Consider the following 16,039-nt stretch of genomic DNA (forward strand, 5'->3'; position numbering starts at 1 on the left):
CCGGATTGAGACATAATAAATATATATACACTGGGGTATGATCAATTGCTAACTCATCCCTTAATTGCTAATTACAGCTAATTTTAGAAATCTAATGGTGTATAAATTGTCGCGTGTAATTTCGTTTTAGTATTATTTGAAGTTAAAAAAATAAAAGAACTATTAATTTTAGGGTTTTGGATCAAAATATCAATATAGTATATGAAACATATCAATGTGATGCTTGGAATATGTCAACTTAATTTCGAATTGACATTTTATATGTATTATGTGGACATATTTTATTAGTTGTGTTTACATTAATCTGGCACTACAAAAATAAGAAAACTCAATAATTTTTTCCAAATTTTGACATCGGAACATAGCACACTAACGCAACCCTATATATATATTCGAGTCTATTGTGACGCCGCCTTTAAATTTCTGTTCATTCATAAAAAAAACATAAGCAAATTCTAGCAATTGTTATATACCATCCAAATGATCTTACAAAGGGCTTTATGAATATTATAAATCTGATATGGTATTATACACCGGCCAGGAAACAACGTCAGTTAAGTCGTTGAATCTATATAAGATTTTATAACAAACAAAAACATGATCTTGCATGCACCAATATTCTATCTAAGATTTTATAACTAACAAAAATCATGATCTTACCAATATTTACATAAAATGGAGTGAAATTATTTGAGACAGCAAATCCAATCTCCTGGTGCAGAGCTTTTCAGAATCTGCACAAAACATTATGACATGAAATGTGAATCATTGAATAGAAGTATGAAAATCACAAAGATTCACAATATTTACGAAGAATCTAGACGTCGCTCCCTAGAGATCTGTTGGAATCAGTGCTGCTGCTGGAACGGTGATGGCACTTGCTCCAGCTCCAGTGATGAAAGCAGTCCAACGGTATCACCTGCACACCACTGGGGATCAAAACAGAGAGACAACGACGTTGGAGAGGCGAAAAGGGAAAGGGAGGAACCTTCCAGCAGGTTCTATGGTCGAATCTGCTATGCATTTCCTCCAGCCGGGGAATGATCTGCTTGAAAGCCGGCCTATCAACTGGTTTTTCGCTCCAGCACTCTTCGATCAACCTGTTTCATTACACGACCACATTGATATGCCATCTGCAGCCATCAATTTGTATAGTTTCGTTGCTTCATCTTACTCTTTAAGGCCGTATGCATAATGCTTCATTGAGGCCTTAAAGGGAGGGCGCTGTTTCGCAACATAAGATTTTGGCACTTCTTGCTCTATCTTCGTGCTGAACGGAGGGCATCCCTCGATAAGCTAATGTTTACAACCACAGAGAGATTGATTAGTTAATGCGAAAAAAATCATGTCTGAAACAAGACTACTCTAATTTTTTAGAGAAAAACATTACCTCTTGTAATATCAAGGCAAATGAGAAAACATCTACTTTAGTGTCATAATCTTGATTTTTGAAAACCTCGGGAGCCACATAACGACCTGTTGATGCATGCGCAACGTTGACAGAATAGGATCAAAGAACCTCAAATAGCAAGAAGATCGAAGAACTACATACTTACATGTACTATCCTGAGAGATCAGAGGCCTCTCTTCTTTAACTCTGTTTGCAACTCTAAGAAGCTTGCTGATTCCGAAATCTGCCACTTTGAGGTGTCCAGAATCGTCGCGCAAGATATTTCTGTTATCTTAGTCGAATAACAAGACAGAATTCAATAAGAAGTTACTGAATGAGACCAAATTGAATCCGAGACAGTTCATCACAAGGCACAAAAGTTGGAAAGCAAAGCTTACGAAGGCTCAAGATCGCGATGAATAATCACTCCTGGTCTATGTTCATGTAGATAGCTCATTCCCCTGCAAGAACAAGTACCTTTTGAGTCATTTGTTATGCCCTCTGAAGGAAATTTTGCTTCAGATTTAGAATCAGTTTTCATCTATATTCGATCTTAGAAATATGTTGGTGGAGTAATTTTTCAGACAAAACAGTTCACATAGATACATGTTTCTCATAATATTTCATGAACCTGGCAATGTCCATAGCTAATCTGAGAGCTTTTGCAGGCTTCAGGGAGCCTTTTTCTTTCAAATACTCGTGAAGGTCGCCCTGTACATACACCGAACCGATATCATACATAAGACTATTTACTAGCAGAAATGAGATGGATACCTTTGGTAAATATTCAGTCACAATCATCATAGGACTACTTTGTGTCACGGCACCAAGAAACTGGACGACGTTTGGATGCCTTATACTCAGAAGCAACGAAAGCTCGTCCCTAAACGCCCTCCTGCAGAAAATCAGTGCCTTGGTCTTAGAGAACAGATAACAGATAACAGAACAGAACTTTCAAAAACAAAAATGAAGCCCCTTGTTCGAAGACCTCACACTTTATTCTCGTCTGCAGCCCCTTCGTAGAATATCTTCACAGCAACCGGTGTTCCAGCCCAAGTAGCTAACTTAAAGGTTCCCTTGGAAAAAGAAATATGACTACACAGTAAGAAACATGATATGCAGAAAACAAGCATTTTTTGGCAGTGAATAACAGTAAAGAACCTTGGATATTTCGATACTGTTTGTGAAATCGATTTCTTTAGGATCGATCTCATAATCTGGTAACTGGCCAACATTTTCTACTTGCAACGGAGCCAACTAATACAGAAAACCAATCATCAAGATATGTAGAAGAAGAAACAGAACTCTGATCTTTCACTTAGTAGAAGGAGACGACTCGCGAAGAAAAGGGACTCACCACTTGCTTCGCACCATGCTTCTCCAAGAGCTCGATCACATCATGGTTCTTGTAGTGTATGGCATCTGCAAGAGGCTGTTTAACAAAGTTGTAAATCACTTAAACTATGATATTCACCAAGAATTTCACAATCAATCACATCTGTTTCAAAAGCTACATAATTCATCAAGTTGTCCAATTACATCATATGTTGGGTAACAAACTCATCCCAACTCAATTAGTTTGAGGCCTTTTAGTAGTGACACAAAAACAAATTCCAGCAGGCTTGACTCAAAGCGGACAATATCAAACAAATGTACAGTCGAACGAATCCTAACAAGTGCTAAACCATCACAATGGGAAAGCAAACACCAGAGCCAAAACATGTATGTCAATGAAGAATGAAGCTATATTATACCGTGCCGCCCCAGCGATCTTTGAGGTCTACATTGGCTCCATTCTCAAGCAAGAGCTTGGCAACATCGCCAAACCCTTGGCACGCAGCGACGTGAAGTGCAGTCCGGTCATCAATATCGCGGAAATTAACGTCGACACCAGAGGTCAAAAGCTCCTTGATGCCATCCAAATCACGCTCGTTGGTCGTGTACATGAGCTTCAATCCAGGATCAATGTCGTTCACATCACCACCTCCTGCATTGCTTTTATCTCCCTCCCCGCGCAGCGCCATTGATGATTGCTTCAACGGAGCGCGTTTCGCAGGCATCATCGATACGATTAGGGTTGAAAGAAAGAGTCAGAAAACCCTTTTCTGCAAATAAATCATCTTATCTTCATGCAACAAATCCCTTATATCATTCTTTTTCTTTACAAATCCAGCGATTAAACCTTAGGTTTTTCAAAGATTGAAAACCGAGGTCTTTTTACGCTAGATTATGAGAGCAACATTTTATCTTTGGTAAGGTAAATAAATTGCTTCGTTTTGGCCAAGAGATTTTAGGGTTTGTTCTCATGTAATATTGAATAGAAGTTGATGATTGACCACAGGATTATTTTCTCTATAATACAATTATACTATCAAATTGCAGGATATGATATGGGAAATGAAATAATGCTATTAATAACGATCAAATGAAATATGATTTTAAAACACACAATGACCTGTTATAACAAAAATTAAACAGTGCTAAAATCTATCAAAGTATCTATGGATTTGTTTTACCTGTTAATGATTCAACATTATCAATCCCCCTATGGTGGCGAGTGAAAGAAAGCTTGGGGTGTATAAAGCAACACTCGTGTAATAAAAGATATGTCCTCGTTGAAGAAGAACATACATCGCAACAATTTATTTGAAATTATAGAGAATATGAGCAAATTGGGCTTTAATTTTTATGAATTTTGTGAAATTAAAAATTTCAATAACATTTTTTAATGTATTATAATCAAACTAAATATATAAATCGAAACGAACACTAAGCGTGCGTTAAACAAGAATGGTGCTCACATAAGGAGCCCACATAAATTATGTAGCATATCACTCCTCTATATATAGATTTATGTATAATCATCTAATAATTGCCCTCTTTCAGTAGAGTTGAGATTTTATAGGTCATCACAATTATTCAATTTTTACCTAATGCTTCATTTTCTGTTTGATGCAAAACGGGAACATCCTAATTTTCCTGCTAGAAAATCTCACATTATTGTCTTTTCTATAAGCCATAAGGGCCTATAGAGAAAAGAATAAAAAAAGAATGCCAACAGAAAGGCAAAAGTATAATTACCTTATGCAAAACATACAAAAACAATAAAAACATTTCACAATATACCACTGTCACAAAACAAAACTTCAGAAGAAGACTATTTGGAATGAAAATTTACCATCCGCAAATGAAATGTAATCTTATTCATAATTTACAATAGGAAAAGGAGGAAGGTAAAACAACAAGCAAAGAGCTGCAACTTTTCAGTTCTTATTCAAGGGAAATCAGACATTGACCTAAGCTCAATATGATGTACCTAGTAATCAAGGTTTGAGCTCGAACTCCTCCACCTTCTCCCACGATTTGCAGCTTGTGTCTTCAGTTTCCGTTTTATACAGTGCCAGACGCGATATCTGGAAACTCAGACCGCCTTTCATCCAGTGCACAAGCTTTCTCTAGCGCGGTTTTCTTCTCTTCTTCAGTTAAATCGCCGTAGAGGAGGCTCAAGTGCGGCATATAAGCTGCAAATACAAGAGCATTTCAACACCACAACGTTATACACATAACACAACTGCTAAACAGTCTGAAACCATTTCCAGGAAATTGAAAACATACAAGAATAAAGGAACATCTAAGAGAATCAACATAGCTGAACATAAACAATACTACTAAGGATGTTGATGAGAGAGGTATATAGCCTCTGCTCTCGAGGCTCCCTTGTGCAGGGAGAAATTCGAAGAGTGGCATACGAGTTGATCTCTTGAAACCAAAGTGTGCACATGAATGATCACTAGCCTCCACAACCTGTTTTAGAGTTGCACAATCACAAATGATGTTATGTAGAATTCATTACATATATGTTTTATAACTTTAAACCCCATAAGCAAAGCATGATTGTAAAGAAGCCAATGTTTCTTCCCTGTATTACAGTTTTATGGCTATCATCTTTGTTTCCATGGAAATTGAGATGCAGAAAATATTGAATCTTTTCAAGGCCACAAACAGCAAAACATTCCATAGGTAATACAAAATGAGGGAAATGACTCACAATCTTTTAGCAGAAACAGAGAGCTAAACTACTTAACAAAATTGCCATCCTTCCAAATAATTGGGAAAAGCCCCAATTCTTTCTATTTTAGCAAACCCTTATCTAATTTTAGGCTATACTACGAGTACGGAATGGAACAAATGTAACTTGAAATTGGCACAAAACAAACTCTCTAACTCTAACCATCATGTTTAGTGCAGAAATTCGAATCTCACAGCATGAATTTCAGAAGAAAAACAAACAAATAAAAAACCCCTAGAATTTAAGAAAAACTACCTCAGGCGTGGGATGAAGCAGGAGAAAAACGCACTGATAAAAGAAAGTGCCGGTGGCGACTTTGTCGACTGTGCCAGCGTACGGTTTGAGGCCCTCGCACGCCTTTTGAAACATATCACGCGCCTCGCACTCCGTCAGCTTGATAGTTCCAAGGACCGTCACGTGCGGCTCGAACTCCGGCCCGCCGAACTCCGATCGGAGACCGCTCATCAGTTTCTTCAGGCGAGAATTCCTCCGGTGGCAGCGCCCACACGGAATAAGCATCTCTATTGACTTCTCCGCCGTGAGCAGCGGTGGTGCTGGCCATGAAGATTTGCGGAAATGGCAACGGTTTCAGTGGAAATTGACTATCAATGATCTTCAAATTGGGGCTTGTTTGGATAGTTGAAATATTTTATTCTCATTCTAACCATATTTATCGGGGTTGGTTGATGGTGGGTCCTTTGAACTATTGTGAAGTCCAGTCATTGCTTTATTTCGATGGTTAGTCTTTGATTAATAAAAGAATTAAATTGGTTTATAATTTTTTATTCAAAAAATGATTTAATATTTTACTAATCTTATGTCTTTTACTTTCTCTTGGGGAAATCTTTCATAAATCTTGATATTTGTAAGAGCGCATTACGTAAAGAGTACAGTTCAAAACAAGAAGGTTGATATGCGAAGGAATATACCTGCACTACTAATTAAGCTAAACTTAAACTACTATTTAAGTTAATATGCATGCATGTGATTTTATTAAATTTTGTCTCCATGCATGTTAGGTTTGTGGCCATGTGACTTGGCTCGTGGCTGGTTCGGATGAGATAGCTCAGCCCATAGGATCGGATAAAACAGAAAGCTAACCATGCACACGGTTTGGAGAGTCGGTTGTAACTAATTTCCTTCTCTCCGTTGCATTGCGGTTTGGACGTTGCATGAAGAGTATATGAGCGTGAGGAGCTACTCATTTTCAGGGGTGTGCGTGTGCGAGGAGAATCAAAGAGGGAAAGAAGAAAGAGATGCTTGAGCTCGTATCTTGAGAGTAGATAGCGTGTGTGTGTTGTTCTTCATTCCTAGTTGTGTTCCCCATTGTAATCTCCATCTCTACTCGTGAATAAAGATTCTCATATAGTTTCCTGTGGACGTAGGTTTGATTTAAACCGAACTACGTAAAATCCTTGTGTTCCTTCGTTCTTGAGTGTTTGGTTTCATCGCTATCACCATATTTCTACAATTGGCGCCGTCTGTGGGAACCAAGGAAGGCGATGGCGATGGCAAGGTTTGAGACAGAGAAGTTCAATGGATTGAATGATTTTGGTCTATGGCAAATCAAGATGAGGGCATTGCTTACTCATCAAGGATTGGATGAAGCCTTGGAGGAAGGAGAGAAGGATGATAAATCTGATGCACAGAAGATCGAGATCTTGAAGAAGGCCAAGAGCGTGCTCATTCTGAATCTGGATGACAAAGTGTTGAGGGAGGTTGCGAGAGAGGAATCTGCAGCTGCGATTTGGAAGAAACTGGAGGATCTCTACATGACCAAGTCGTTAGCCAACGGGTTGTATCTTAAGCAACGTTTATACTCTTTCAGATTCAATGATGATAAACCGATTGGGGATCAATTGGATCAATTCAACAAGATACTAGATGGTCTGGAGAATGTTGATGCTAAGATGGAGGAAGAGGATAAGGTGATTGCATTGCTAAATGCACTCCCCAAATCCTTTGAACACTTCAAGGATGCTATGCTCTATGGAAGGGAGAAGTCCATTACTCTGATGGAAGTCCTCACAACTTTGAAATCAAAAATCTTGCAAAGATCTGAGAATGGGCAATCTGAGGCATCTGCAGAGGTTCTAAATATCAAGAAGTTCAAGTTCAATCCTAAGTCTAAACCTGCAACCTCCAAGAACTTCCAAGAAAAGTAGAAAGGAGATAGGAAGGAGACCCGCAGCTGCCATTACTGCAATAAGCCAGGGCATATAAAGAAGAACTGTTTCTCATGGAAGAGAAAGTAAGCTGCAGAAGGCAATGATCAAGGTTCCACTGATGCAGTACAAGAAGAGCCTGTACATCAGATCATGAATGTAGTTGCAGAGCAGATAGGAGAAGCCTGGATCATAGAATCTGGCTGCAGTTTCCATGTAAGTTCTCACAAGCAATGGTTTGAAGATTTTAAAGCATCAAATGGCTCTGTGATTCTTGGAAATAATCAGACTTGTCTGATAAGAGGGATGGGCAATATCAGAATGAGACTTGCAGATGGTTTAGTGATATTGCTCACTGATGTGAGGTTCATACCAGAAATCAAGAAAAACCTGGTCTCACTTGGACTTCTTGAGACAAAAGGGTATGGTTTCAGATCAGCGGGTGGAAGATTGGTCATCTATAAGGGGTCCAAGACAATGATGAGTGCTGAAAAGAGACAAACTCTTTATTATCTTGAAGCAAGTGTTATAACTGGAAGCACAAATGTTGCTGAAAAACAGATAGGTGTGCATACATGGCACATCAGAACGGGCCACCTAGGCACAAAGGGAATGCTAAGGCTGCAAATAAAGGTGTATGAAAGATGGGGAAAGAAGAAGATCTCAGCAAGTGTGAGCAGTGTATGATGGGAAAGAGCAAGAAGCTTCCATTTCCAAAGGGAAGGCACACATCTACATCAGTTCTTGAATATGCTCACAGTGACATCTGGGGTCCTGCTCGGCCACTGACCATCATGGCCATTATAGATGATTTCTCAAGGAAGCTCTGGGTTCAAGTGCTCAAAGAAAAGTCAGAAGCCATTAAATTCTTCAAGGAATGGCACTTGATGGTTGAGGGGGAAAAGAAGATGAGTCTCAAGTGTTTGAGGACAGACAATGGCTTGGAGTATCTATCTTCAGAATTTGTTGAGTACTACAAGAGTAAAGGGATTCAGAGACAATAGACAACACCCAGAAATCCACAACAAAACGGGGTGGCTGAGAGAATGAATAGAACCATTCTGGGGAGAGTAAGATGCATGTTGCTGTCATCTGGAGTTGATAAAAGGTTCTGGGGTGAGGCTGTGGAAACTGCTGCTGTAATAATTAACAAGTCTCCTTCATCAGCAGTGAATTATGACATACCAGATGCAAGATGGCATGGCCATCTACCTGACTTCAGCAAGCTAAGATCATTTGGTTGTAGAGCATATGCACATATCAAGCAGGGAAAGCTGGAATCCAGAGCATTGAGGTGCATTTTTCTAGGATATTAGAGTGGATCCAAAGCCTATAGACTCTGGTGTACTGAACCCAGGAATGGAAAACTAATAGTTAGCAGAGATGTTACTTTTGATGAGGCAATAATACCTTATGTTGCAGAAGAAAGAAGGATGCAACAGTTGAGGTGGAGCCAGTGGATGAGAATGACACTATAGTCACTAATGCAGATAATCTGAGACACTCAGAGATTGAGCAAAGTGCTAGTTCTTCACAGACTACCCTCAGAGTACCAAATGCAGCAAGAGAAAGACCAAAGAGGGTGCCAAAACTGCCATCCAGATTCTCAAATTATGAGATGGCCTATTTTGCACTTCATGTAGTAGAATGCATAAAGTTTGATGAACCTGCTACATACGAGGAAGCAATAAAGGGAAATGAATGGGAGAAATGGTTTGAGGCCATGAAAGAAGAAATATAGTCCCTCATGAAAAATAAGACATGGATCCTATCTGACAGACCATCTTCTCAGAAACCAGTGGGATGTAAGTGGATTTTCAAAAGGAATGTGGAGGTTTCTGATGGAAACAAGGTCAGATACAAAGCAAGATTAGTAGCAAAGGGGTATTTGCAGCAAGAAGGAGTTGACTTCAATGAGGTTTTCTCCCCATTAGTGAAGCATTTTTCTATCAGAATCTTGATGTCAGTAGTAGCTCAGAAAGATTGGGAGTTGTATCAACTTGATGTCAAGACAGCATTCTTGCATTGAGATCTAGTTGAGACTATTTATATGGAGCAGCCAAAGGGCTTTGTTGTTCAGGGACAGGAAGACAAAGTTTGCTTGTTGAAAAAAAGCCTATATGGCCTAAAGCAAAGTAGTAGGCAGTGGTATCTCAAGTTTGATTCACACTTAAGCAGCATTGGGTTCATTAAGTCAGCTTATGACAATTGTGTGTACATAAAGTCTGATGGAATGAAGACTCTGGCCTACCTAGTGCTGTATGTTGATGATATGCTAGTGGCTGCAGCTAACATGGAAGAAATAAAATCAGTGAAGGTTGAATTAAGCAGAGAGTTTGAAATGAAGAATCTAGGAGAAGCTAGAAGGACCCTTGGAATGGATATCAAGACTCTCTGGTGCAAGCAGATTACTTAAGAGAAGCAGAGACATAAGGGAAATTTATCTGGTGCAAGCAGATTACTTAAGCAAGGTTCTTAAGAGATTCCAGATGGAGAACTCCAAGAAGGCGTCTGTTCCAATAGCTCAACATTTCAAGCTATCTCTGCAGCAAATCCCAAAATCAGATGAAGAAAGGCAAGAAATGTCAAAAATTCCTTATGCAAGTATTATAGGGAGCATCATGTATAGCATGATCTGCACAAGGCTAGATTTGGCTCATGGTGTGAGTGTCACAAGCAGATATATGAGGGAGATTGGCAGAGAGCATTGGTGTGCATTGTAGTAGATTCTCAGGTACCTAAAGGGCAACAAGAATCTTGGAATATTGTTCAAGAGAGGTGATTCTGGAGATGATGATCCTTTGATTGGATATTGTGACTCTGACTATGCTGCAAATTTGGACAGCAGAAAGTCTTAGACAGGCTATATCTTCAAACTTTATGGTGCTGCAGCCAGTTGGAAATCTACACTTCAATCGGTTGCTGCTCTATCCACCACAGAGGCTGAGTATATTGTTCTTACAGAGGCAGTGAAGGAAGGGATCTGGTTGAAGGGGATCTTAGCTGATTTTGGAGTGTGACAAAAGAAAGTTAAAGTGTTTTGTGATAATACAGGAGCCATCAGTTTATCAAGGCATCAAGTGTTTTATGAAAGATGTAAACACATAGACATCCGGCTGCATTTCATCAGAGATATGATTGAGAAGGATGAAATGGAGGTGTTGAAGGTTGGCACTGAAGATAATGCAGCTGATGCATTGACTAAGGCACTACTAGTCTCCAAGCTTGAGCTTTGCTTAAGGCTGGTAAGTGTGATTGCACAGTAAGGTGGAGTGTTAGTTTGGAGAAAAAGTCTGAGAGATGATTCACATGTCCAAGGTGGAGATTGTTAGGTTCATGGCCTTGGCTCGTGGCTGGTTCGGATGAGATAGCTCAGCCCATAGGCTCGGATAAAACAGAAAGCTAACCATGCACACGGTTTGGAGAGTCGGTTGTAACTAATTTCCTTCTCTCCGTTGCATTGCGGTTTGGACGTTGCATGAAGAGTATATGAGCGTGAGGAGCTACTCATTTTCAGGGGTGTGTGTGTGAGGAGAATAAAGAGGGAAAGAAGAAAGAGATGCTTGAGCTCGTATCTTGAGAGTAGATAGCGTGCGTGTGTTGTTCTTCATTCCTAGTTGTGTTTCCCATTGTAATCTCCATTTCTACTCGTGAATAAAGATTCTCAGATAGTTTCCCATGGGCGTAGGTTTGATTTAAACCGAACCATGTAAAATCCTTGTGTTCCTTTATTCTCGAGTGTTTGGTTTAATCGCTATCACCACATTTCTACAATGCATAACTTAAATTTTACTCAAAATATAGAGGCTCAGTACTCATACATTTTGTTCGTTTGATTATTCTACAAATTTTTGGTTTATTAGTTCTTTGTATCAATACATTTTGTTTTACTAGGTCCTTTTACAATTCTTTATTTTAATACATTTTGTTTTTAGATTTTTTTTATTTTTAATTTGATTGAATCTTTATTTAATAGACTTCTGAGTTTAACTTACTTATTTTTGTTAATTAAAATTAATTTAGCTGCAATATTAATTTAAGAATGGATATTGACACCTAATATCATGAAACTTTGAAAAAGTAGAATTTTTCTCATGAACTTTGAAATTAACAAATAATATCACGAACTTTACCATGAGTTTGTTATTTCCCACCAATGAAAAAATTCCGGCTATATTAATAGATTGAAGAACAATTTTGGAGAGTGTGATTCAAGAAAAACTATCTTCAAAGATTGAAAAACTTGAAGCTCCCGAAGTTGTTTCCGAGAAATTATGAAAAAATATTCGTAAAATAAAATTATTTGCCTGAATTTTTTCATTGGTGGGAAATATCAAACTCAGAGTAAAATTCGTAATATTATTTGTCAATTTCAAAATTCATGAGAAAAATATCACTTTTTGAAAGTTCCATGATATTAGGTGTCAATATCTCATTTAAGAATCATTTAAAAAAAATTATTAATATTATTTGTTATCGACTTATAAATTTATCATTCTTCTAATTATTATTGAGACGATATTATAACTGAAACAATTTATTTATCATTCTTCTAATTATTATTGAGACGATATTATAACCGAAACAATTTATTGATGTTGTTCGTTATCGACTTAAAAAATTATCATTTTTTCTAATAATCATTTTGGCGAGTTGAGTTGAGCCCATTCTTCCCTTCTTCTACACGTGTGCGTGCAAAGCACTTGCCCTTCTCGACCTAAAGAACGCACGGGAGGCTTGGGGGCGGTGGATGCAACGGAACTGCCAAAGCCCGGCTTACACACAGAAATCTACAAACTCAAAATTGGGCAGACATAAAAAAAAAACATCATCAAATTCTCTTCCATTGCATTCTATTAATGGATCCAAATTCTCTTGCAATAAAACTAGTATTGTAAGGAACCAAACAAACATTATGTAAGGAACCAAAGCAGAAAATAAAATTTCATTTTATTGCGCAGTAACTCAACAAGTAACAAAATCATCAAGCCAATCCCAAAATGCTCAAACACAACAAATACTTATATCAATTGATTACAGAAGAATAGACAAAATAGAGTCACCTGTGCAAAAAATGCTGAAATCTTGCTAAAATCCTAGAAGAAAAAAACAACAGCTATCAGTAATTCAAAAGCGAGTACTTCACACGTAAAACAATCCGGCCTTTGTCGACTCCGAGCTTGGCTCCCGTAACGAGCCAGTGGCCGGGCATATCTTGCGGCCCCTTCAACATTTCTGTCATGTCCACAATCTTCGCCAGTTTCCCAGCTTGGCCGGAGCCATCCCCTTTCTCGTTTGATAATGAAGAAGAAGAGCCATCAGGCTTCTGCGCACCCAACAGATTTGCGGGGCTATGATCCCAGACGGATCGCCTTATTGTGCACCCGGGGACTTTGGAGAAGAGCAGTTTCAGGTGCAAGACACTTTTGGCGCCAAAATCCCACACGCCGAGCTGTGCTCCTGTGACGATGTGAACGCCCGAGAGATCGCCAATGCATGTGTCTGTGCACTCTATGGGTGCAGTGCTGACGTGGGAGAAGCTTTTCCACTTGATTGGTTCGAACCATCGGCTGTCCTGCTCTTCGGGGCCTTGCCATTTTGGTGCACCGATGGGGATGTGTGTGTCCCAATGAGGCTGAAGAATCTTCGGAAGCGAAACTAGATGTTGTAAGTTGATGGCAAGGCGGTTTTGCTTGGCTCCTTCGAGGCTGAGCTTGAGTCCGGTGACAGGCTTACGTCCGACTGTAACCTGAAACACCATGAAAACTTTAGAATTGTTAGCAAGTATTTAGGTGTGAAGCAGCCAGAAGAAGCAAACGACACAGAAACAATGCGTTTATTGATGAAGATAATGAAGACACATTATTATGACAACACGTTATAAAGGAAAATCGGATTTAGTTAAAAACACGAAAAATGCATTTCTAGAGTGGTATACCTGATCTGGGCTTATATAAAGCTTAGGACCCATTAAACTGAATTGAAGATACGGACAAACAGGTTCTTTTCGTTGCAAATTGTTCTGCTCGGGAGCCCACACCCGAGAAATTTGGAAGTCCAAGAAATACTGAAGATCCTCAATAGGTGGCTTGTCTACAGAAAGTGGATACAACACATACTTAGAATACTTATTCTTCATAAAATGACCAAAAAATCAAAGTAGTTAAAAAAATTGGATCATAATAACAAACGTCAAATCCTTACACTCCAAGTATAACTCGATAGCACGAGCCAAATGTTTTATCCCAGCCACTCCTTCGAGCAAAGAGACGATGGGCACAAATGTCATGTTGATCACATCAGGAGCTCCTTCTACGGTCTTTGCCCACTTAGAGTAGCTCTGTTCAAGGTCATCTCCCCCTCGCCTTCTGAAAATAACAGTAACATCCTACATGTAAAATAACAAAATTCACTTAACCACATTCATCACTGATAGTTACCAATGCAAGGGAATCGCCTTTGAACAAACATAATCACCGATATATAGCACACTATAAAAATATAAAAGTTTACTCAATAACAGTGCTGTTTCACTAACCTTGTCCTTGTATTTTAAAGAACCAGCATTTGTATTGACCTTTGAATCTGAGAACCTCTGATCTCCAATATCTTTCACATAGTTCTCAATATCGGACAAGGTTAAAGGTGACGACTGGTGCTGTCGAACATAGACGACATCCCTTCCACCAACTGTTACAGAGGTAACAATGTGGGTTCCGTAATTTTCGATAAAGCTGTGAGACAAAGCATCATATCAGGAACTCAGAAATCAGGCAGCCAATCTTTACCACACTCAACTACAGTATGACCTTTTGAAAAGTTTCTCCTACGAGTTTCCAAAAGAGGCAAACTGTAGAAACATCTTTCGGTCTTGAAGGAGATTCTGAACAGATAAGTCATGACAAGACAATTACATTCTAGAATTAGCAACACAATTTGTCTATCCACTTACTGCTATTCCATATTCTATAAAGTCAGTTACCTTTTCATAAATTCGTATATCACAAAACTTTTATAATTGCAACAGCATTGATATCTCATACACCCATATGATATTGAAGACTAGCAATATCAGAATGCTTCACCTTGCCAATGATGCGGGATCCCACGAATATGGAACTGCACGTTTGATTTCATTATGCAAACTTAAATCATCTTTGACTAGTTCGACACTAAACAACGGGATGGTGCATCCAACCATTGCAAGTGATTTTGTAGCTGCCGCGTCGAGTTGCCAAGAGCCACTGAAATTAAACATGGCATTGAAGCATCCAAGTGGTATCTGACCAGGTAAACCTGAATTCTCATTGAAGTATCCTGCCATCTGCGAATCGAAGTTCACAAACAACATTTCAATGCCACAGAATCTTGGGCTTACATGATAAGTTTATAAAGACATAATTACAAATTTACAACATAGTAAACAGAAATCAAACGATGAAGCTATACAGCAACAATCAGTCATAAATAAAAATCCAATCTTTAATAAAATCAAGACACAAAAATCAAACCAGCTGCAAATTGAAGTTCGAAACAACATGTCAATGCTGTAGAATCTGGTCTTATATGATAAGTTTAAGCAGACATAATCACAACACAGTAAAAAGAAATCAACCAATGAAGCTATGCAGCAACAATCAGTCATAAAAATCCCTTCTTTAAAAAAACCAAGACACAAAAATCAAGCCATCTGCAAATTGAAGTTCACAAACAACATGTCAATGCTACAGAATCTGGGCTTACATGATAAGCTTATGCAGACATAATCACAACACAGTAAATAGAAATCAACCAATGAAACTATGCAGCAACAATCAGCCATAAAAATCCAATCTTTAATAAAATCATGACACAATCCCCCGTTTCAACAGCTATAAAGGAATCAACAACCAAAAAAACAAGAAAGCCCAGAAAGCAAAATCAAGTTCAAAGACAAGCAAACAAAGTAATCGAAAAAAATCAAAACCTCATGAAAGCTCCAAACAGGGGTCTTCTTGTTATCACTCCGACCACTGCTGCATTCAATGTCAACGGAGACATCGGGGATCACGCAAGATTCGGAGATTTCGAGGTTCCTCGTCTGCGCATCGTCGATAAGCACCAAACGGGAGCCCGGTGCGCCCTTGCAGTAGAGCAGCCTGATGTCAGAGGTGACGTCAAACCCACGGCCCAGGGCTTGGATTGAGTTGCTGAGTGTGGCGATTAGAGCATTGTTGGAGCCAGATGAAGCCATGGATTGGTATTCAAGAATGCCTCATTTGCGAAAAAGAAGAAGAGGGATGGAGGATTTGTTGATAAATGATTGAGAAAGGGCAGCAATGGCGGTGTTGGTGGAGTCAAAGGTTGGACTTTGAAATTAACAAATGCTGTCCTAATTTGTGTTGTGGAGTTCTTTCTTTGACTATAATAATGCAA

General features: G+C 38.9%; 2 protein-coding genes and 1 pseudogene across 3 annotated transcripts; all 3 read right to left on the bottom strand.

Moving 5' to 3' along the window:
• Positions 1-481: 481 nt before the first annotated feature.
• LOC121759282 (integrin-linked protein kinase 1-like) lies at positions 482-4,845 on the bottom strand. 2 transcript variants are annotated; one of them, XM_042154817.1, is made up of 14 exons: positions 4,707-4,845; positions 3,145-3,495; positions 2,748-2,822; positions 2,552-2,647; positions 2,384-2,466; positions 2,165-2,285; positions 2,022-2,101; positions 1,789-1,851; positions 1,557-1,675; positions 1,391-1,476; positions 1,175-1,296; positions 989-1,100; positions 811-919; positions 482-734 (listed from the first exon to the last, which is right to left on the bottom strand). In XM_042154817.1, the coding sequence occupies exons 2-13, from the start codon at positions 3,451-3,453 to the stop codon at positions 818-820; spliced, it is 1,368 nt and encodes a 455-aa protein (XP_042010751.1). In that variant the 5' UTR covers positions 3,454-3,495; positions 4,707-4,845; the 3' UTR covers positions 482-734; positions 811-817. The 2 variants fall into 2 exon arrangements, with proteins under 2 accessions (XP_042010751.1, XP_042010750.1); XM_042154816.1 differs by having other exon boundaries at positions 2,022-2,285.
• Positions 4,564-6,125, bottom strand: LOC121759283 (annotated as a pseudogene).
• Positions 6,126-12,557: 6,432 nt separating this feature from the next.
• On the bottom strand, positions 12,558-16,023 carry LOC121757227 (MACPF domain-containing protein CAD1-like). The gene is made up of 6 exons (XM_042152740.1): positions 15,591-16,023; positions 14,710-14,948; positions 14,163-14,358; positions 13,829-14,012; positions 13,563-13,717; positions 12,558-13,373 (listed from the first exon to the last, which is right to left on the bottom strand). Exons 1-6 carry the CDS (start codon positions 15,855-15,857, stop codon positions 12,744-12,746), a joined length of 1,671 nt encoding a protein of 556 aa, XP_042008674.1. The 5' UTR covers positions 15,858-16,023; the 3' UTR covers positions 12,558-12,743.
• Positions 16,024-16,039: the final 16 nt, after the last annotated feature.

This window comes from Salvia splendens, chromosome 12, assembly GCF_004379255.2.
Source record: "Salvia splendens isolate huo1 chromosome 12, SspV2, whole genome shotgun sequence".
Taxonomy (NCBI): domain Eukaryota; kingdom Viridiplantae; phylum Streptophyta; class Magnoliopsida; order Lamiales; family Lamiaceae; genus Salvia; species Salvia splendens.